The sequence below is a fragment of the Argentina anserina genome, chromosome 4 (genome assembly GCF_933775445.1).
Source record: "Argentina anserina chromosome 4, drPotAnse1.1, whole genome shotgun sequence".
Taxonomy (NCBI): domain Eukaryota; kingdom Viridiplantae; phylum Streptophyta; class Magnoliopsida; order Rosales; family Rosaceae; genus Argentina; species Argentina anserina.
Window position 1 is genome coordinate 13,817,386 of NC_065875.1, and position 23,056 is coordinate 13,840,441.

At 38.1% G+C, this 23,056-nt stretch overlaps 3 protein-coding genes across 5 annotated transcripts in view; all 3 read right to left on the bottom strand.

The window, feature by feature from the left end:
- Positions 1-23,056, bottom strand: part of LOC126790341 (prefoldin subunit 2) — a 152,262-nt gene that overhangs the window by 91,208 nt on the left and 37,998 nt on the right.
- LOC126790323 (uncharacterized) lies at positions 75-8,056 on the bottom strand. 3 transcript variants are annotated; one of them, XR_007671709.1, is made up of 9 exons: positions 6,199-8,056; positions 5,451-5,583; positions 5,263-5,351; positions 4,428-4,651; positions 3,989-4,075; positions 3,520-3,619; positions 3,161-3,371; positions 817-3,063; positions 75-450 (listed from the first exon to the last, which is right to left on the bottom strand). XR_007671709.1 is itself a non-coding variant. In XM_050516516.1 (8 exons), the coding sequence occupies exons 1-8, from the start codon at positions 7,966-7,968 to the stop codon at positions 1,370-1,372; spliced, it is 4,299 nt and encodes a 1,432-aa protein (XP_050372473.1). In that variant the 5' UTR covers positions 7,969-8,056; the 3' UTR covers positions 466-1,369. The 3 variants fall into 3 exon arrangements, 2 of the variants coding, with proteins under 2 accessions (XP_050372473.1, XP_050372471.1); XM_050516516.1 differs by lacking the exon at positions 75-450 and having other exon boundaries at positions 466-3,063; positions 3,170-3,371; XM_050516514.1 differs by lacking the exon at positions 75-450 and having other exon boundaries at positions 466-3,063.
- On the bottom strand, positions 13,964-17,245 carry LOC126790325 (probable serine/threonine-protein kinase WNK9). Its single transcript, XM_050516519.1, has 7 exons — positions 16,954-17,245; positions 16,795-16,832; positions 16,464-16,691; positions 16,163-16,383; positions 15,871-16,028; positions 15,342-15,777; positions 13,964-15,252 (listed from the first exon to the last, which is right to left on the bottom strand). The coding sequence occupies exons 1-7, from the start codon at positions 17,026-17,028 to the stop codon at positions 14,201-14,203; spliced, it is 2,208 nt and encodes a 735-aa protein (XP_050372476.1). The 5' UTR covers positions 17,029-17,245; the 3' UTR covers positions 13,964-14,200.

Below are 23,056 nucleotides of genomic sequence, written 5' to 3' on the forward strand. Positions count from 1 at the left end.
TTGGATAATAAAAGATTAAAAATTCGTCGCCGGTATAAAAAGAAGTACCTTCCACAAAAGTCTAGGTGCCTTAGCTCTTAGCTGAATCTTTGATACATTTATATTCTATCTTTGCATTTGCAGAGATTTACTGCCGTTATTACAAACAATAAAAAAAAAAAAAGACTTCATCATCGCAACAAATATCAGAGCATCGAAGACATTACACATCATCCAAAGACTCTAGATTCCCCGGACACTAAGTTCTTCCATCTCCTGGATATCATGACTGCAATAGCCACAACTCTGAACCTCCGATTGACCAAACCATACGGTTCTTCCACCTCAACTCTCTGAAAGCCCTGCCGACGCTTGAGTCGGAGAAGTACACTGTACAGGTAAGGAACTATGCTTGTGTACATGCCCATGCCCTCTCTTTCCAAACACGTCTACTGGAAGTGGACGCCATGACTGAAAGCATTAAGAGACTAGATAATAGCTGGCTAGAATATTAGATTATATATTCCACAACAATGCCTGAACAGGGCAGTAGTTTGACATACATGAGTTACTAGTTCAATAATAACAAATAACGCTCCTGAATAATACGCGAGAAGCTAGATAAAAAAAACTTAATGAGCTCAAAGGCAATGAGAAACAATCATATACACAGAAATGCTCCTCCAATCTTATACGCAATTTGATTTTTAGTCCAATAAATCTAGAAAACTAATGAGTGCTTTTGAAATCTAAAGAGAAATTCACACAAATATAACTATTTTCAACGGCAGAATGCTTTTCCCATTGGCAATCCCGATGGACTTATCATGTACATACCCTTAGAACAGATGATCATGCCCCATTATGATCCGAGCTGCAGAACTAGACACAAGAATTATCTGCTTCCCAACCAGTTGAACAATCAAAATTGTGGCCGAGATGCATCTTTAGTGCTGCCCAGACAGTAGGAGCAAAGGTTTTAATAACCTGAAACCACCAAATGAATAAATTTCAAACTTCAACTTAGGCGCTTTATCCGCACAACAGAATGAGGCAGCATCAGTATACCCAGGACTTTGAAGGTGGCATTTCACAGCATAAACTTCACTTAGTTGTACATGACAGAATCCTAGATGCAACTGAGGCATATCTTGCAACTTCCAAGGATAAACATAATTCTCAAGGTCCAGTTAACTTGGATACAGAACCTTAAAATCATAAGCGAAAGGCTAGGATTTCTTTGTAGTTGTAACACAACTTATTCACTCAATCTGAATCAGAGCAGACACTATTAGCTTCAGGCTTATAGTGGCCTGCAAAATTGTGAACCATGATGCATTCCTACTTGGAAGAGAATATTTTGGACTGGGATTATAATGAAGCTACAATATCAAACAGAACCAGGTTCATCCCTCTCAGAATCAGTAGAAGAGCCATCACTAGATGCTTTAGGAATACTCTTTTCACAATGCATTGCATCCCACACAATTTCTGGAGCCACATATGATTGTTTCTCAGTCTCACAGATATTGGAATTTGAATTTCCATTAATTTCCTCACAGTTCTTTGCAAAAGTTTCTCCTGAAGAAGGAATATGCTCAAGAGAAGCCTTATCAACATTCTCTTCATGGGAACTATCTGAGGCACTTCCTTTCAAGCAGATCAAAGTGTTATCCAAAAATGATGTTGATGCCAACGTTTTATAATCGCCAGCGACTGGAGAAGACTGACATTTAGCATCCGAACTGTACTCAACTAACTTGGCACCTTGATCAGAATCGGATGGAGTCCCCACGGTTGAAGGTTGAATGTTGACTTCATGGAAAACATTCAGTGAGCCACCACTAAACACGGAAACATCCTTTAGCGCATGAGTCACAGAAGTAGGCCGAATACTATCTACAATCAGAGAATCTGGCACTGGTTGATTTTCTGTCTCCAAAGCTTCATGTCTTGTATCTGGGGAAGAAATACGTTTCACTTCAGACGGCCGTTCTGTTAACTCTACACCTGAATCGCAGTCAAAAGATGACTCACCCTCGGTTGAGCCGGAAACCTTGAGATCATGAGAAGCAGCATCTGATGAGCTATCAGTCAACTTGGCTGTATTATTTAATAAATCACCAGGATCTTGAGAGGTGGACTGTATAATATCTTTAACAGGAGACCCCAGTATTGTTTCACTTCCAATCTCTAGACCTTCATCAATTGTATTAGAAGGAGACTGGCATTTGGCTTCAGCATCTGAGTTGGGAACTAAATCAGAGTCATAAGATGCGGTCCCCTTGGATGGAACTTGAGAAGCTTTGAGTAGATTACTCATTATCACGGATGTATTTTGTAATGAGGCATCAGGAGACATGACAATATCATCGACAGGTGCTGTCTCTACAGCTTCACTGATCTTGTCAGAGGGAGACAGGCACTTTGCTTCAGAACCATATTCAGCTACCTTAGCACCTGAATCAGAGTCAGCAGACACAGTCCCCTCAATCGAAATCTGATTGTTATGTTTATGAGAATCATCTAACAAACCACCATTCAACACAGAAGTACTATTTGAAGAAACAACCGGACACTTGGAATTAGACTGCATATTATCTTCGACAGGAGACTCCAGCGGTGGTTTAGTTCCTATCTCGAGAACTTCATGGCTTGTACCGGGAGCGCATTTCCCTTCAGAAGTGGATCCAGTTAATTGGTCCCCAGTAGGAGACTCAGAAAACATGCTCCTTCCGGTTGAATCTAGATTTTTGAGTTCATCGGAAGCATCTAAGGAGCCACTCATCACAGAAGTATCATTTAAAGAGACACCCAGACATTGAGAACCAGATTCCACATCAGCACCTTTATCTACAGTTTCACTGATACGAAGCAAACCAGCTCCATCACTCCCTTGATGATCAAGACTAGCTGGAGAACCAGATTCCACATCAGCACCTTCATCTACAGTTTCACTGATATGAAGCAAACCAGCTCCATCACTCCCGTGAGGATCCACGCTAGCTGGAGAGCCAATATCAGATTTGCCACTGCCTCCAGGCTTTATACAAGCCTTGCCTATGCCTTCCATTTTCTTTACACCTATTGCGAGAGGACAAAATAAAGGTACAAGACGTAAAGTAAGAGACCATGCAAATTATTATGGTAATTTCAAGCTATATACACATTTAGATATAACCTGTGCTACCTGTCATGCTCGTCTCATTCTCTTTGTCAGCCAACAGCTTTTGTAGCATGTCAATACCGGGAAAGACTAACACATTAATTGATCTCACTTCTTGCTTGAATGATTCCTCAAGAGGAACAAAACCAAAAACACCTGTCCATGTATGCAAGAGTTCGGCAATTGCAGGGATAACCAATTTCTCAACCTTTAGGGAGCAGAGAGCCTTCAAAATAGAAAGGAGAACAATCATTGGCATACATAAATAGCAGTTAAGACTTAAGACCGCAGTCAATGGAAATAAATTTATAAAATTTAAACAACTTTTTCATGCAAATAAAATACTCAGTCAAGGATAATCGTCAAAGCATTACCGATTCAATGGCGCAAAAAAGCCTACGACACATCCCTTGCCGCCTGTATATGTGGCGAGTTCCAATGAATGGCATCTCTGCTAACTTTGTACCATGAAACCTAACCAGAAGATAAAATACATTATTGTGAGACTTTGTTTGGTAAAATTTCTAGACAAAATGATAGTCTTAGGTATAAACACAGTTACCAAAGAATGCAACATCCCCACTTATTGTCATTTTGACATGCGAACACATATACATCCACAGTATTTTTAGGGCATTAAATTAACATATGGCATTTTACCAAAATCAATAATATTAATTAAATGAATATATGTTGCTTTAAAAGTCATATGAAGTTGTTGATATTCTGTATTGTTTCTAACGAGTGTCAGCAACTAATGAAATAATCCCCCTATCGGACATGACTCACTCCAAACACTACATGGAACATGAAACCATAGCCTTCTGAAATAGGTATATATACCTGATAGAAGCTGCTGAAATTATTTCATCACCTTTCTCCAATATGACGGCGTAGAAGCCACTGTAGTTCAGCCGATTGAAGTTTGATCTAAGTAAAAGAATGAAATAACTCATTAGTTAAAACATCATAGCCTACTAAGACTTTGCAGAAACAGTCAAAAGTAAGAATAAAAAGCAAAGGGAAATGAAACATCGCGTAATATCGTACTTCAAGCTTCAAAAGCCTGCTAATTATAATTGTGAAATAGCGTGCCAAATGCAAAAATTGATCGTGCCTTTCATAGCCAAAAGGACCAAAAGATACTTATCTAGAATTATAGCAATATTTTAAACATCCAAACGTGGCATACCAAAGTGCAGATGAGATAATGAAGTCACATCTAGAATTTTACAAACTAGAAGGAACATAATCACCAATGATACTGAAGACCGGCACTTACCCACAATTATATAGGACATTATGAATTAAGTTGATCCCACTCCTTCTGTCAACAATAGGCAAAAAGCATTCGTCCATAACGGTTAACGCAACAGCAAGCTTAGAATTGCATTCGACCCTCAAAGGAAATCCTCTATCAACATCTGTTCTCTTCACAAGAGACCATGTATATCCTCCTTCTAGTTCATGTTTGACCCCAAGACATCTCTGCAAATTCTCAAAGAGCTATACAAGGAGAAAAATAAATTCAAGTCAGACCTCTATGGAAAGCTGAAGTTACAAATTATTGAATTAAGGTGAAAGGGGAATAGTTATAAATTTTATAGTGGATGTGGCAATTGTCACAATACTTCAATTAGGTTTCCAGGTTAAACAAAAAAAAGGAAATATCTGCTCCAAAAAAATTTCTTAGAGATTGATGATGATATCAACATAATTTAGACACTCTCGGAAAGATGACAACAGTTTGTGTATAATACAACTCCTACAACCTGAATGGCCATTGGGAAGGATTATGGGTGAAAAATGTTACCAAATTTTAAAATCAACTGGAGACGTTTATTGTTGTCCAGATTGCTCAGCAAGAAATTTAGTAGTTCATCATGATATGCCTTTTTGCTTAACTGATCATTTAGTAACAGATGAAAGGGCAGATTTCTAGACTACATAGCTCAAATAGTTATACCTAACGGATAATAGATAATAATATCAAATCCAACAAATCTCATTATTCACACACACAAAGGTAACAAAATGCTGGAAACTCCAAGATTAGAAGTACCCCTCTACACACACACAAAGGTACAATATGATGGAAACTCCAAGATAAGGGATACCTCTCTACATTTCTGCCCACAAAAGGAAGAGCCTAAATTATTGGAATCAGCAGGACCAGCATCCATCTCCTGACTGCATGAAAGGTGACCTAAAAGAGCAGAAAATTATATTTTAAAATGTGCACCTGAGTTAAAATGGTACATAAGCACATTCCAAAAACCTCAGAGGCACGGAAGTGGATGAGTACATTTTTTTCCACAGAGACTACAAGCCAGCAGTGCAGAAACAGTTGTATCATCCTCCTCAGCGATATTCTCACTAGCTAATCCACAAACTTTGCAAATACAGTTAGGGCAGTGCCAATCACCTGGAGGAAGCATCTGCAATTACACAAATTATATAAGCACTTAAATTAAGAAGTAAAACTCAGAACAACTCAGCTATATATAGCTCCAGGAAAAAGAAAAAGAAAAAAAAAAGCAAGTTAACTCAACAGTACAATTTTTCGTGAACTGAGCTTTCAGCAAGATTTCTTTTTAGAGTGTATTTAAAATAACAAATTTAACAGATTGTATTCTGCACATGAAGCTCAATCAAATTATGTGAAGTTATCAAGGAATAGCTGCATATCTCCCTCTCAAAAGTATTTAAGGTTTAGAATCTTCATAAGGTAAAAGCATTAAGAGCTATCTCCATCACCCTCTTTCATTCTTTCTAGATGGAACAAACTTAGAGAGACCTGTTTAAATTGTATCACATGCCACATAGTCACCAACCCACCAATGATAAATCACAGCTATGAATTTTCCCAAAGACACAAAACCCATTCCAAAAAAATATATATATTATCACTAAACATTCTCTTTCAAGAGGAATCATCTCTGGACTTACTTGATAACCTAAATGGAAGACAGAATATCTCCAAAAAGAGGAACAAATGGCAAAATTAATCGAGGGACCATAAGATGTGCCAAGAGAAACTAAAAGTAACAAACCTGTATGTTTAAGCAGCTCTGATGAAATGTTGAAGGGCAGCCATCACAACAAATCAAATCCCCACCATCTCCACAAAGGCCACAAGTATCATCATCGGGATCATCATCATCAACTTGTACAGAGTGGAAACCAATGCGGTTTATATCCTCTTGTCTATTCCATGCATCTATCTGACATTGCAAAAGGGAAACCCCAGAGTCCAAGCATATATTTTGAAATGGCTGGCGCAATTTGCTCCCTGCATGAATCTCAAATTTGGAGACTGTGAGGATCTTACTACAGCAACCACAGTGAATGCCATCTCTTGTAATCCAGCCCTCCAGCATTACTTTAGTTCTTCGCCGATTCATATACTGCACTTTTTGGCTCAATTGCACAGTTCCAGTATCAATCAGCCAGGAAAGCAGTGTTCGTTTTCCAGTATATGGAACAAAGCTATCATTTTCCGAGTTAATCGCCTTGTTAGAACCACGAACCAACAAAGTACATCTACCGAGCTTTCGACTTTTCCTTCCATGTGGCATATGAGAACTAGATCCCGAAGATGGTTTTTCACCAGAGCCATTTAAATGATGGGAGGAACTCAGACCATTTAGATCCAAACCATTTTCATACATTCTACCCTTTAATGACTTACCACCTTGCTTCAAGTAAGAGCTCAGTTTCTCCTCATAACTAATACTGTCCATGCTATCTGGGTCGTGCTTGGAACCTCTAGGTTTTTTCATACGAACTCCTTTTGCATTCTCACTGTCACTCTCAGCAGCTCTTTGCTTCCTTTTCATTTCTTTCTCCATCTTCTTACGAGTTTTCCTGGTTAACTGACTGAGTACATCATCAGTTATAGGTGCAAGTGAGGAACCACCTCCAATACGTCTAGCCTCATTTTCTTCATTTACTTGCTTTTGAAGAGCATCATAAGCCTTAATGATGGACCAGTAAGCTGTACCTGATGGGTTAATGTACACAGCATCCAGGTAGTCTCTGTTCCTTCTAGGCCTATAATCTATTGTCCAGCCGGCATTCAGGAGCATCTCTCTTATACGTTCACGCAGTTTCTGCTTCTCTGTGCCACTACCACGTTTAAGTTTCACTTCATTGCTTCTGGCTGGAGGGGTCTTTTCAGATGCAGGACCACCTTCCACTTTGAAACCTGTCATCTTCATGGGTTTAGAGGCTTCAGCACTCTTTGCTCCCAGCTTCAATGACGTATCACTGTCTTCTGAATCCCAGTCAGAGCTCTTGCTGGTCTTAGTTGGCAATGATTTTCGCAAATTCACATGGGCTTTCTCTGTCCTGACAGCTGAAACTGGTTTCCCAACAGACTTTGGTTCTGCGAAAAACGGAGGGATACCAGCATTCTTCTTGGGAGCATCCTCACTTCTTGGAGCTTTCCTAGGTTCCTCAGCTTTTGGAAAACTATAGGTCCCTACCTGCACAGGAGGCACATTGTTCTTTTTCTTCACCATCACCTTCAAAACACCATTCCTACCCTGAACCCTAATAGGCTCATCCGAAACCCCCACAAGCTTATCTCTCACTAACGGCAGCTGAGCTCCATCACCCAACCCCCTGCCCCTGCTCAAGGCACTACTCCGGTCATGATACAAACTCTTCCTCTTCTCCACAAGCTGCCTACTCGAACCACTCTCAAACTCCCTCTTAACCCCACTCCGCGGCGGCACTCCTCCCCCAAACCTCCTCTCCCCAAACTCGACCCCAATAACTCCATCCCCAAACCTACTCCTCCTCACCGCCTGCCCCTCCATCCCATCATACTCATTAAACTCAAACACCTCCAAAGTAGTCCTCCTCCCTCCTCCACCCTCCTCGCTCCGCCGCGCATTCTCCTCCCTCTCCCTCCTCCCACTCCCCTCCACGTTGCCCCTGTCCATCCCATTACACGCCCGAATCGTCTCCGGCCCCGGCCCCACCACCTTCCTCCTCGGCATCAGGAGCTCATCACTCGACCCCGAATCACTCATCACCCGCCTCGACCTCTTCTTCTCCTTCCTCGAACCACCACCTCCTCCTCCGCCTCCGCTGATCCCATCCGGCTTCTTCCTCACAACCAAACACCCCGACGAGTTTCTGTTCTTCACCAACACCCCAGACGGCCCCGCAGATCTCACTCCTTCATCCATCTAACCCCTCAATACATCCCCGGTTTCACCCAATCCAGCCCCTAGAAAACCCTAACCCTCACCAAACCTACCAGATCTGACGCAACACACAATCCCCAAAAAGCCTAACACATCAAAAACGACGCCGTATTACGGCAACAGCGGGATTCCGATAAAATCTTACCTCGCCGGAACTCCGCCCCGATCGCCGCCGCAACTGGCCGAGAGAGAAATAGAGAGATGGAGAGATGAGGTGGGTCTGGGATTTTGATGTGCGCGTATTTATGGAACAGCTGGGCACTTTGTAAATACCAGAAACAGAGAACCCATTCCCAGAAACTCTCTTCCCGTTTTTCTCTCTGTATTTATATTTATGTTCGGGTTTTTTATTTCCTGCGTTTTTTTGTATCTATCGTTTTTTGCGTTAGATTTTATTTTTCCCTCCAAATCTGATCTCGCCCGGCGTCGACGGCGGAGGAGGGTGCCACGTAGGATGGAGGCGTGACGTGGCGGGATCAGGACGAGGTTGCAGGCCTGGGATTTGTGTACAGTTGGAGAGATTTGTTGTTGTACAACTGGTTTTTGGTGTGTTTTCTCCAGTGTTAAGGATTTTAATGCTTTAATCTGACCAATGAGGTAAGCGCCACGCGCGAGTGGGGGAAGGCGCGTGGGGTTCCGGGGGCTGTTAGCTGGGTTTTGTTAAGGTGGGGTGATGAGCGCTATGGTAAGGTGGTTCTGGGCCTGAGTTGTGTTTGGGAAGAAGAACAAAGATGGGAAACCAGGCTGCCTCCTTGCGAGCAGAGATCTTACATAAGAAAACAATATATTTTCATATCTGGTAAATGTCAACTAAAACAAATTAGTGAAATATGATACATTGAAGCCAGTAATTTTATAAGAATGCTAATTATGTTACGTTTCTCTCGTCGTTTGTCCAACGTAGTTCTACTAAGTTTTCAAGAATAACACCCTTTTTTACCCTCTGGTGTAGTTGTGTACGTAAACACCATTATTTTGATCTCACCATTAATTATACGCTTAATTCCCCACTCAACCCGTTTTATTTCATGCATAGAACCTATACATAATTTGCTTGTACAGACTTACAGTCGACCTGAATTCAGCCACTTTAATATTGTAAGAATTCAACAATTGGCATGCATGCAACTGGACATTGCTGCATAATTAGTAGTTGCTTGGTCTAATATTTGTCTCCCTAAATCTGAAGGAGGGTTTGGCATGCTTTAAGGGCTACATTTGAAGAGATTGAATAGTTTAGTTTGGCGTGCAAAAGTTCGCTCCTCTTAGATACAATAGATCGGCGACATGGGATGTATGCCATATATGGCGATAAAAATAACCTCAGGTTTCGAACGAAAATTTTCTTCCTGCTGCTGCATGTGTAAATTTGAAGGAATTCTGAAATCCATTCAACTATGCTTACTGTCTTGGAAGATCCCTCATTCTTTTTCTAATAGAATCCATAATTCATGAATGAAGCCATGAAGGCTAGCTAACTTCTTTTCTAATTAGGAGGAAGAACAACACTGTTATTGTTTTATTTTCTCTTTGTTGAGTGTGTAGCGTTGTAAGCTTCGTGAGCTTTGTTGCTTTTGTTTCTTGTTTTGAACATAGGTTGTACGTTCTTCTATATATTCATCCATTTACCATTTTGAGCATGAGTTCTTCTATATGCTCATTCATTTACCATAAGCATTGAAAACATACTAACCATAAGCATTCTTTCACATCAGCACATCCTATATATAAATGAGAACTGGAGATCGACCAGTACGTAGAAATCAAATAATGAATGAATGAAACTCATATAAAACAGTTGCTGAACAATAACAAGTAACAAATACTAAAAAGCCTTCGGCACCTAATTATAAGACTGCCTTTTGAGGCGACATGAGTTGAAAGTAATCAGACCTAAAAACAAATTAAACAGAGAGTTGAAAGTAAGACATATTATGTTCCTTAATTATAAGCTCCACCATTAGGCCGGAAGTCATCACGATCCATCAAAACACTTGCCCACATCTTCAGAGTCATCATCCATGAATCTCTTCGAGTATGAGTGTTGTTTCCAAACTCTATCATTCATCTAATCAATTATAGGGTCAGTTCCTCCTTAATGAAGCTGAGAAAACTATGTGATGTTCACATGAATAAATCAAACACACCTATTGATTTGGTGATCCATTAATTGATGGAGATGATTTTGTTAAAACTTGGAGCAACATTTGTTGAAGGTAAGAAACAAAGCTACAACCTTATGGTGGTAGATGGCTGATTTGTTTGACAAAGAAAGAAGAATGCATTGATGAGCATGCCAACATTAAGCATGAATCAAGAAAGAATATTGACTTTGCTTCCATACATGTTACATGCAAATGCATGAATTGCACAAAGTTGTTTTCCTATACAAAGTCATGAGAAGTGGTGCAATAAAAATAGAAGAACAATAAAGGAGAGATCATCTTGTGTGTGATCAAGAGTGAGAGATATAGAGAAAACTCCAAGTAGAGAGTTTTGTGTGTGTAGCAAAATAAAGTGTGTGTGAGTGTATCCCTTCAAGTGTGAGTCTTGAAGTAGTGTTTCTCTCGGTGTAACTTTTCTTCGTATAATGGAGGTTCTTTATTGTTGTTACCCGTGGACGTAGGCACTTTGCCGAACCACGTTAAATCTCGGTGTTCTCTATCATTTTTATTTTCCGCTTGTGGTTGTGAGTTATTTCGATTTTCATTCTACAGTTCATTCTTCCACATTTCCCAACAGTTGTATCAGAGCTCCTGGTTCTGACTGGGAGCTGTTAGAATGGAAGGATCATGGAGTACCATGATCAAACTCAACCACTCCAACTGGATTACCTGGAAGCCAAGAATGGAGGATATTTTATATTGCAAAGATTTACATGAGCCGATCAAGGGAGACGATGGCAAGCCAAGTGAGATTTCACCAGCAATTTGGACGAAGATGAACCGCAAAGTCATCGGTCATATTCGTGAATGGGTGGACGATAGTGTGTTTCACCATGTTGCCAATGAAACCAGCGCGCATGAGTTTTGGTTGAAGCTGGAGTCCTTGTTTGAGAAAAAGACACTGCCAAGAAAGCATTTCTCATTAAAGAGCTCGTCAACATGAAGTATCGAGGAGGCGTTCTAGTGACCAAGCACCTCAACAACTTCCAGAGTGTACTCAACCAATTAGCCACGATGAGCATGCATATTGATGATGAGTTACAAGCGTTGCTGCTGCTCGGATCGTTACCAGATAACTGAGAGACATTTGTTGTTATTGTAAGTGATTCTGCTCCTAATGGTGTATTATCTATGAAAAATATTAAAGATAATATGTTGAACGAAGAAACAAGAAGGAGTTCTTCATCAAGTTCAGAAAATAGTCAATTCTTCGTTGCGAATAGGAGAGGAAGGAGCAAGAGTAAAGGACCCAGAGGTCACGAAAAGAGTATGAGCAAATGCAGAACAATGCTCAACGGAAAGTGTCATCATTGTGGTCTTCCAAGCCACATGAAGAAAAATTGTAACAAATTGAAACGGGAATTCAAAGAAGTGAGAGAAGACGCTACTCATCAACAAAGGAGGACACAAACAATGTTATTGTTGCGGTGTCTTATAATGAGTGTGAGTTCCTATCACTTGGACCCAAATGACCAGTGCAGCCGAGTGAAATGCTTGAGCCACATGTAGTTAAAAAATGAAAAGTTGAAGCGAGTACGCTCGTCAAAGTTTCTATTAGCATTACAACTACTATTAGCAACATCTTGGGATTGCGTAGTTTTGTTCGGACTTATGTTAGTGTTGAAGAACAGTTGCAACAAGACATTAATGTTTTTAGTTTTCTCTAATATCTTATGTTAGAATAATAGAATAGGTTAGACGCATGATTGGTATGATCGAGTTTCAGATAGCACTAATTATTATGTATTTATAGTCTTTGAAGATACCTATAAAATGAAATATAATGAGAATGAAACATGCATATATCTTCTTCTTCTTCTTCTTCTTCTTCATTTGTAAGACTCATTTCACGCTATATCATGCCTTGAGATGAATTTAATATTGATGTGGACGCGTATCTAACAGCTCTAGTGATAAATAGAGAAAAAAATAAAATGAGAGAATGCAATGTACACGTTTGTTAATTTAGAAGGTATAATTTTAATGTATTTTAATTATTTATTTGAATTAAAAAGTACTTTTATCCACATTTATTTACTTATTTTATTATAATTTCAATATTTATAATAACAAACTACTCAAAAGTACTAGACAAAATTTAGTTTACAAATAACTCACTACTTAATTTGATAAAGCAAATAATGACTAAAATTTACAAATAAAGACCAAATGATGGCAAGTTACCACATGTCATAAAATATTTTTATTTTTTTACCCCTCTTTGACCCATATTGTTTGTTATTATCAATGAAAAGATTATCTGCTATTGTCGATTATAAAAACTAATTGCTACTGTTGTTTATAAAAACTAACTGCTACCGTCGAGTTAAAAACTAGCTGATAATGTCGACTTGGAAGACACATGTTATTGTTGACTTGGAATGTACATGCTATTGTCGACTATAAATTTAACTGTTACTGTCGACTTGGAAGGTACATGCTACTGTCCACTATAAATTTAACTGCTACTGTCGATTGAGAAACTAACTGCTACTGTGGTATTTGGTGAGCAAAATTCGAAAATTCAAAATTTATCAAAACATATGCAATATGGTACTTAAATAAAAGGTCATGACATAAGAAACAACTTTATATATTGGCTCACCTCCAAATTGCCGGTGGTTTGGCCGGAAAACTTAAATTTGCAGGAAAAAACTAAAAAAATGAGGAGAGAGAAATTTGTTAGATCTATGAGTGACATTTGGTCATTTTCACGGAAAAAAAAGTATTTTAGATATTTTTACATTAATTAATTAATTTTTATTCTACTTATTCTTTATATTTTAGCTTATGTCCTAATTTGTATAAGAAATATAAAAATTGAGTTTTTAGTTAATTCAAATGTAATCTAATATCACTAAGTAATTCAAACGCCTCAGCAGCTTTAAGGCTTCCAAGACTTGAGGTTTTGACAAAACGCCTTGCCTCACCCCTGTGCCCTTTTAAACATTGGTTGATGCTAAGAATCACATGGCGCCTCAGCAAGTTAAGGTTCACCATGATATTTAAGCTAGTGGAGAGCTGCCAAACTAACTAGCTGGACCCTTCTACTTTTGTTCTTTGAGGACCGCCCTACAGTTGTCTTGAAGTAAAGCAAGTGTTAGGAGGGATATGTGGGAAAAGTAAACCAGATCATTAAAGGTTCCATAGTGCACTCCAGACTAGGTTACTGGAGTGGAAAGGTCGGATATCATAAAATTGAAAAGGAAATGCAACCAACTGGCATATAATGAGGTCTAGAAGAGAGTAGTAGGAAGGTTTCAGAGTTTGGCATCAGTGGTAGAGAATGGATGTAAGATTAGTTATCTAGTGTTGAGTTTGTGAAAAGGATTTGACACCGATTTTGGATAGGTATTGGAAAAGAAGCGTAAAACAGCGTTAATTTCGGACACAGGTACAATATCTACAAAAAATCAGACTCGAAATATCGATTAATATCAATAGAAGTTGCAGAAGGCAATGTTACTGATGTACATTGAATAAATTTATACCTGGAATTGTTTTCAAACTTCAAATTACAGAGCCTACAACCTATATATTACGGTCACTTCTACAAAAAATCAGACTCGAAATATCGATTAATATATCCATCATACTGATGTCAACAGTTCAACTGTGGAAAGAAAAAGAAAAAAGGAACTGGCTGCTAGTATATTTTGAGAAGTTGGCAAGCATTAAACATCTATAGCATCCACTGGTAGAGAAGTAGCCCTATGAAGAGACTGAGGAAGCAATGATCCTATATAGTAACTCTTTGCAGTGACGAATTGTTCAGGACTGTAATAAGCCCCTTCAATTGCCTCACTATTCCGGACACCTGAATTTTCCAAATTTTTCTTTTCTGCATCTTCCGGAAAATATGAATTGAAAGCTTTCCCAGAAGAAAATGATCTTAGGGAAGGTTGTCTCTTCTCTTTCACCTGCTTAGGTGAAAGGAAAGGTATTAATGATCCATTAGATTCCCTATGCTCCGAGTGATCAGAAACCGGACTTAAGCTTGAGGCAATTCCCAGCTGTTGATCCCTAATCCCCCTCAACTGCATTTGATATGTTGCTTTGAGCCATCTTAGTTCTTGACGAAGCTCATTCTCGTAATCATCTAATGCATCAGAGGTTGTTGAATGTTGTTCTGAAAGAGGAGAGTCTCGTATTTTGGAGTTGCTCGCATTGTCCATAGTTATAATCTTCTCTTCCCTTTCAAAGTTAGTCACATCCTTAGTCTCGTGATTTTCATCACAAGGAATATCTCTTGAACCTTGTGAGCTTGACTCGGGTCCATCTCGTTGAGCCCAGATATCAGCGTACTGCAAATCATTAGAATGGCTTGATGTTCCCAGCGGACCTGATTCTTTAGGACATTGTTCTGATCCTTCCACCTGATATGTAATCTCTTCAAACCGGCCATGAACAGCAGCAGATCCATGTTTAGAACACTGAAGAACTTGAAGGTGCTTAAAACCTGGACTGGTTGGTGATGCATAATCCAGAATGGAACCATAGGAAGCACAATTTTGACAGATACTTGCATTACTGCACTGAGGACTTTCTTCTATACCAGGTCCCATCTTCCACTCTGGTACTAAAGCAGCAATTTCACCATCAATCATATCTGCTATTTTAATCACATCTTGGTCTGTGATATCAAGCTCAGCAACCATTTCTGTAGCAACACTCAATGCTGTGTCATTTTCAATATCAAATGGGAAGTAGATGTTCCGAATGCGGCCTGTACAGAAATTAATTTTAGTTTAATTGCACAAGTTATATAAAAGACTGTCATTAGTATACTTTGACGAATTAGATCAAAAGTTTCACCTTCTTTATCTGCAATTCTGAGCCTTAAGAAGATGCCATCATCTTCTCTCCGTCTCCCTTTGATTGTGAGGTCAATATCTCCCAGATGCTCATCCTCTTGAGTGAAGAGGTCAATTTCGCTCATTCTGTAATCATCTGGATGGTAATCCAAATCATTTTCAGGTTCATAACCAAGATAATTTGCATAGCCATTGCTCACAGAACTATTACTTTGATGTACTTCAGAGTAAGGTTGCCTTATCAGTGGCCCAACTTCATACAGATCTCGGTGATAATCTATTGGCCTCAGATCAGAACCATAATCATCAATCTGCAGAAAAGGATCTTTCAAAAGCTCCTTAGCTGAGAGCCTATGAGATGCAGATGCTAAGCATTTATCAACAAATCTTCGCACCTCAGGATCTTTCACTTTGTATAAGGATTCTGGTTTTTTTCCCTGATATGAAAAGTGGATACATTAATCATTTGGTGAGATGGAATGGAAACAAAAACAATCTGGAAAAGCAAATGAATAAAATTGAGCTCGTACATTGATAACTTTCTTGTAGATTTCAGCAGGATGGCTGCATTCACTATACGGATATTCAAAGGTAACCATCTCTAAGATGCACATCCCAAAAGAATAGATGTCAACTAACTCATTGTATTCCTCTTCATAAACCTCAGGAGCCATGAATTCTGGTGTTCCTGATTATCAAACAATAGTTCCAAAGATGAGCTATAATCTCAAAGTGTAAAAATACTATCCAAATTGCTAGTTTGATGGCAAGTAAACAGCAGCTTCTTATATACTTTCACCTATTGAAAGCTTGAAAACTTACCAACACAGCAATCCGCGTGGGATTTTCGGAGAACAGCAGCAAGGCCAAGATCACCAATCTTGACTTCACCTTGGTTCCCATTAATGAAAATGTTGTCACACTTGAGATCCCTGTGAATCACCGGGGGGTCATGGCTGTGAAGATAGTTAAGCCCTTTCAAAATTTGCCTACACCAATGCTTCACTGCTCTGATATTAACCTTCTTGTGCTTTAGTCTATACCTATATATTCCATTAAAACCAAATCAAGACACCTACATTTAAACAACCAACAAGTTCTAAAGGCAAGAACACGAACTTACTGCCTCAGTGTACCAGAAGTAAACATCTCTGTGACAAAATTAATGTTCCTGTTTTCAGTATCAACCCAAGAAGTGCAAAACTTCATGATGTGATTATGGTTTAAGGTCTTGAGGAGATGAATTTCCCGGTAGAGCCTCTCAAGGTCTTCAGGGTGCCGCAGAAACTCATAAAGCTTCACTTGGTTCCATGCCACTTCAATCCCTTCATACTCATCAAAGGCTCTATATCTGGCTCAACCAATAAAACACCACAATGAATACAAAATTCATACTTTACAACTATAAAGTTACAAACTTGTGTATAAACATGAAAAGGGTATTGGAATCATACACTGTCTTTGAAGCTCCTCGGCCCAGAATTTCATTATACTGCAGAAAGAATCAAACTTGATCAGATTGGATTGAAATATGAAGGCAAAAACAACACCCCAAATCTAATATCCACATACAACACCATAAAGGCAATGAAAACATGAGCATCGGTGCTTACTCTTCCATATCTTCCAGTAGGATCAACCTCAACAAACTCTGGGTAGTCCTCATCAGAAGCAATAACACCATTCATTCCTTGTTTTTATTTGCAGCTAATTTCAAATTTCTAGTTTTCCTCCCAATACTATGTTTCTTGCTTTCTCTCTATTCCCTCATAAACAACAGAGAGAGAGAGAGGGAGAGAGAGAGAGAGAGAGAGAGAGAGAAGGAGAGCGCGGAGGAGGTGAGTCATTCTGTGATCTCTATGTTATATAATGAAAGTTAAAATTGGTGGAAGGAATTTGGATTAATTGTTTTTTGTGGAGAGGAAAAGGGGAGAGAGAGAGAGAGAGAGAGAGAGAGAGAGAGAGAGAGCCTTGGAGAGACCATCAAGGTGTATTCCCAACTACTGACTAATGACTAGCGCTTAGAGACAACAAGGCAAACAAAGATTCACTGTTCAACCTCAGGTCCCTTTAACCTCTTTAAAACCCAAAGTTCTACAAAAAACGCTAAACACCAGTCGGGACATAGGCGGAAATTAATCGGTTTGTATTTTTTAATTTTTTGTTAATTTTTATATAGCATATAAAAATTAAAATAAATATTTGAATTATCTTAAATAAAAAAATATTAAAAATATAAATAAAACTGTCCAGAACCCGTCTGGGTGGACAAGCACATAACACGCTCAAAACAGGCCTCAAACCTGCTTAGAATCCACATAGACAGATTTTTTTTTGACAAAAACACCCGGACATATCCGATTAGACAAACGTTTTTTTAGAACATTGTTAAAACCCCAACACTGAAATTGGCAATTGACCAAAAACAAACACCCAAAAATGACAAGACAACCTCTTCAACACCTTCTTGTCTTTTTTTTTATCTCATCACGAGCTGCGGGAGAAATCAATCCCTTTCTCTCTGTTGGCTTCACTTACAGCTTGCAGGGACAATCGGACTTGACCCAACTGACTAGGTTTGGTCAGCTTTAAAATATGTCGATCTGATATTTTTAATGGTTTTGTGGGTAGAAATGGGGAACTAAATATGTTGAAATTTTTCATTTTGGATAGAAAAAAAACTAACTGATTTCATATCTCACATCATGGAAATCTTGTGAAAGACTTTCGCAGTTATAATATGGTGTTCTGTGGAAAACTTCAGAATTAAGCTGCTTTTTTTCTTTCTCTTCTGTCGTCCTCCTCCTCCTTCTAGATGTAGCCTTCGGGCTTCAGCCTTCAGGTCTACCAGTGTTTTGGAATTCAGTTAGTAATTAATCAACATAAATTTTTTCTTGGTGGCTATGTAATCTAGGTTCAAATGTTCTATTATTATTCTTTTGGCGTGTAAGCCCAGCTCTATTATGGAATTCTGATGTTATGTAGCACAATGCTCAAATCACACACCGTTATCTTCGTTTGTCTTTGGTTATCTCTAAATTTATGCGTATGTGCAAATGTCATCAAATGCAAATGTCATGTTAATTATCTTTTCTGTAATGTTACAATGTTGATCATTGGATGTTCTGAAATGGATATAATAGCTTCTTCTTTTTTGTCTTGTCTTATGTTTCTTTGATATGATCGATGGTAAAACCTGATCGATCGTGCTCATTAGATTTTGGTAAACGTTTGGTGCAAAAATGATGGATTTATCTCCATCTTCTTCGGTCGAAATGAACCTGCAGTCTGCACCATATCAACTTGGATCGACAACTACTAATCAACCGTGGCTTGATTCTTTTTTATCTTAGGTCAACTCGTTCCTAACCTGCCAATTAGGTAGTGTTAGATTATCATGCAACATGATTCTGACTTGCTTGAGACTTTTGAGTGATCTTTTTCATCTTAATTGATTTTATGATTCCTGAAAAATCACATTGTATATGCTCAAAACTCAAGATAGATAATAAATGACAAAAGTTGCTTACTTATCACTCATTTTTAAGTTAATTACACCACTAACCACTTGAAAAATTGCTGAAGATATTATGATCAGAAGGATTTACATAGCCGTATTAGGATGTGATACGAATGAGTACAATAGATCTATACGTACATTATGTCATTATGTACTCTTTTTTAAAAGGTCCCAATTCGATCAAATTCCCCATATTGTTAGGTCACAATGTTGCATATATATATATATATATATATATATTGCATTCATAAGCAGGCTACATATGTGAACAAACAATTAAATGAAATTGATAAACCACACGAAATGCCTACCTACGCGTATGATTGCATACATGAACAGGCTGCTTCTGCAGGCAAAGGCAAAAGCAAAGACAAATGATTCGTCCAAAAAAAAAGACTAAAATGAGGCACATGACAATTAATGGACAGTTCTCCACCCAAATTCTGGGCATCCGTTAATTATATGACGATCAACTTAGGCCTAACGATGACTTAGTATATACATGTGCTTTATATATGTTGCCTTGTCTTAAACAATTCAGTGCTGTGTAGCCTAAACCTCAAAAGTTGTTACCATAGATTTGGGTTTCATTATTCATTTTGTCTCCTTCAGTATCTTGCAGGATAGGACTGGAACCAAAATCCTATGTCAGAAATCAGAAAGGAAGGTATATTTGTCCTTCAAAACCTTGTATGATAGGACTGGAACCAAAATCCTACATCAAAATTCAGAAAGGTATGAAGGCATGCACACACCTTGATACGCTAAATTGGTAGCAACAAATTGTTTGGTATATCCAATAATCTTGTTTGTCGATCCTAGTTTATATAACGAAGGCATAAATGTCGATTTGCACCCCAAATTTGGCTGAAATTATCAATTTGCACCATGAATTTGCATTTGAGTCAATTTACCTCCTAAACTTGGTAAAAATTACCGATTTACACCATGAACTTGTATTTGAGTCAATTTACCTTCTAAACTTGGTAAAAATTACCGATTTGCACCACATCCGTTAAATTTAACTGTTTTTATTCAATTTTGCGTCACATGTCATGCACATGAGGGGTAATGTTGTCATTTTCTATTTATATTTTTTTTAAAACAAATAAAATATTCTTTAAAATGAGGATTATTTTGTTAATCAAATTATTTATTTACATCTTTTTTTCTACCTACTTAACCCTACTTTGAATTATATATTCAATATACCCACCCATTCAAATATAGTGTGTTGTGTATAAATATATTTTTATATGTACACATTGTTGGAGGATGAACAAAACGAGAATAATAACGACGTAATAGAACAGAATGTGACCGTTTATTGATTGATAATGAGGCCAATATAGGCATTACATAACCACAATCCCGTAGGATTCAGAGTCCTAATCTATTACAGATATGCGAATCTCTCTCTAACAAGAAACCTAATAAGGCTAAGACACACACAATGGTAGAATAGTAATTCTCTCGGAACACACATTTATTTTTAATTTTCAATGTATTTATTTATTTATATTTTTTCTAATATCTTTTAACATACCATATCACATAAAATAATAAATATATAAATCAATAACATGTTTCGAAAAAACAAACATTGTAGCAAGTGTTCCTCTTAAGTAATTTTATTAATTTATTTTATTATTCAATATGAATAAATATATAATGACAATATTACCCCTTAAATGCATGACATGTGACGCAAAATTGGATATAAACAGTTAAATTTAACGGATGGAGTGCAAATCGGCAATTTTTATCAAATTTAGGAGGTAAATTGACTCAAATGCAAGTTCGGGGTGCAAATTGATAATTTCAGCCAAATTTAGGGTGCAAATCGACATTTATGCCTATAACGAATTATGAGCACGCGCGCTATATGTCATTTGTTTACTAAACGAATAGTACATAGGAAAGCATATGCATCAACAACCATATCTAGTTTATATGAATATCTGCAGTGGAAAATCGGGGTAATGCTTGAACCAATGCTCTTTTGCTTATATTTTTCTATATATACTAAGCTAATTAAATGAGCCATGCCATTGTTTAGGATCTTTAAGCTTCAACTGTATTGGTATTTCCGTATTTAGACTTGTTTTGATTAGCAATAACAAACTAACACACATACGTACACCCATAAAAACTAAAGATTAGGGTTCCCGGCCAACAATCGAATAAGATTAGAAAATATTTGTACCTTATATATGGTTTAATGAAAGACCAGCTGATCAACGGTTTTTTCGTATTTTTGAAATGCAAGGGAGGGAGGAAGACAGTAAGTGGTCTAAATTAAATAGCACATATCTGTTGAATGCTATGCAGATTCAACCGTCGGAGATGCATGACCAGAAGAAAGGACAAAAAAGTATAAAAATATTGGAGGGAACATCCAAACAAAGAACACAAGTTTGACCGATAATCTGTCTAATGAGTAATGAGTAATGACCCAGAGAAGTAGTATACTATCCCAAAAAATGGATGAACAGAACATTATCACGCTACATACAGAAATAATAACCAGGAGATCTAGACAAGTTCTAATATCGATCTTGTATAATATGGTGAACGTACACAGTGATGGAGAGTAGACAAGTTCTTGAATAAGAGGCATGCCGCATGCAAGCATTAATCCGTGACATGTTTTATATATCTTAGCAGTCGCCCATGATTCTCATAAAGCTGTGCGCGCAGAATTGTTTTTTGTTTTCAGATATCTGAGTGAGTCATGCATATGTAATTTATATAATTACCGACTCAAGTAGGGATAATCTGAAAGCTCTGCAGCTGCAGTACGTGTAAATATTCCTTAACTTCTTGTTTGTTTGGTCTACGTTGTTTCATGTGTAGTTATTCTTTTCGGCTAGCTGCATAGTTTTTTCAAGCCATCCTTGCATGCATGGTCTTGAATTTGTCCGGCGAGTGTATTTCCGAATTCCGATATAGAGGATGCTTGCCGTCAATAATTATTGTTGGCAAGATCTACGTACGTACGTATAGGATAATGTATATCATAGATCACTAACGATCGTTTCCGACTATTAGATCCGCCTTGATCGAATTTGCCTGGCCTGGTTTAATTTGAGCGGCCTATATGCATAAACTTATATACTCTGTTCATGAGGGGGGTGCTGGAGGGTTTGGCGCCGTTTTTCGTGACTACCACGGTCATGTTATCAGCGCCTTTTCTTCTAATATTGACATTCCAAGTTCTATTGCAGCATATGTGATGGCGGTTACAACAACTATTGAGCTTGCCTAGATTCGAGATTGGAAGCACATCTGGTTAGAGGTTGATTCGTCACTTGTCTAGACTATTTGCGTTCCCCTATGCTTGTTCTTTGGCAACTTCAAGTTCGCTGGCGTAATTGTTTGCGGTACATATTAGAAATGAAATTTTGGTCTTCTCATAATTTTCGCGAAGGGAATAAAGTGGCAGATGCTTTAGCTAATTATGGTACGAAATTATCTCAATTAATTTGGTGGAATGTGCCTCTTCTTTTTATTATATCTCACTATAATAGTAACTTTTTGAGTTTCCTCAAATTTCAGTTTTCATAGTTTTATTATTTCGCTAGTTTAGAGTTTTTAGTTTGGTCCCTCTCTTGTTTCTCTCTTCTTTTTATTTGTATTTAACCTATTAGAGTGTGGGGGGGGGGGGGGGGGGGGGGGGGTTTACTCCCTTTCACTCATCTTTCAACCCAAAAAAAAAACCTTATATACTCTGTTCGAGCTTAATAATGAAAAGATGAGATGAGACATGAGAGCGTACTAAGGTAGATAGGTAGTGATTCCTTTTGTCAGAACCTCAAGCCTGAAGAAGTCATATCAATATATTGTATGCATGAAAGATCGAACAGGTACTGCTATCGCGAACGACTAAAATAGAGCATGAGTAGGATATCGAAGTGTGATGCATATGCTGAAAAACTGACCCCATAGAGAAGAATGATATCAGCAATTCAGCATGCAGCAGCCCTTTTTGCGTTGATTGGTGAAGTCAATTAAGAGGAAAAAAGATATAGGAACAGCAATCTTTGTTGAACCAGAATTTATCCATCTCTATGTGCATGCAGTTATTCTAAAGAAAATTCCTTCTAAGAAAATTAGATACAGCAGAAGTTGCAAATGCAACAGGTGATGACATTTCATTATCGGATGCCCACGCTATCTCGTCGCCCTTTCTTCTA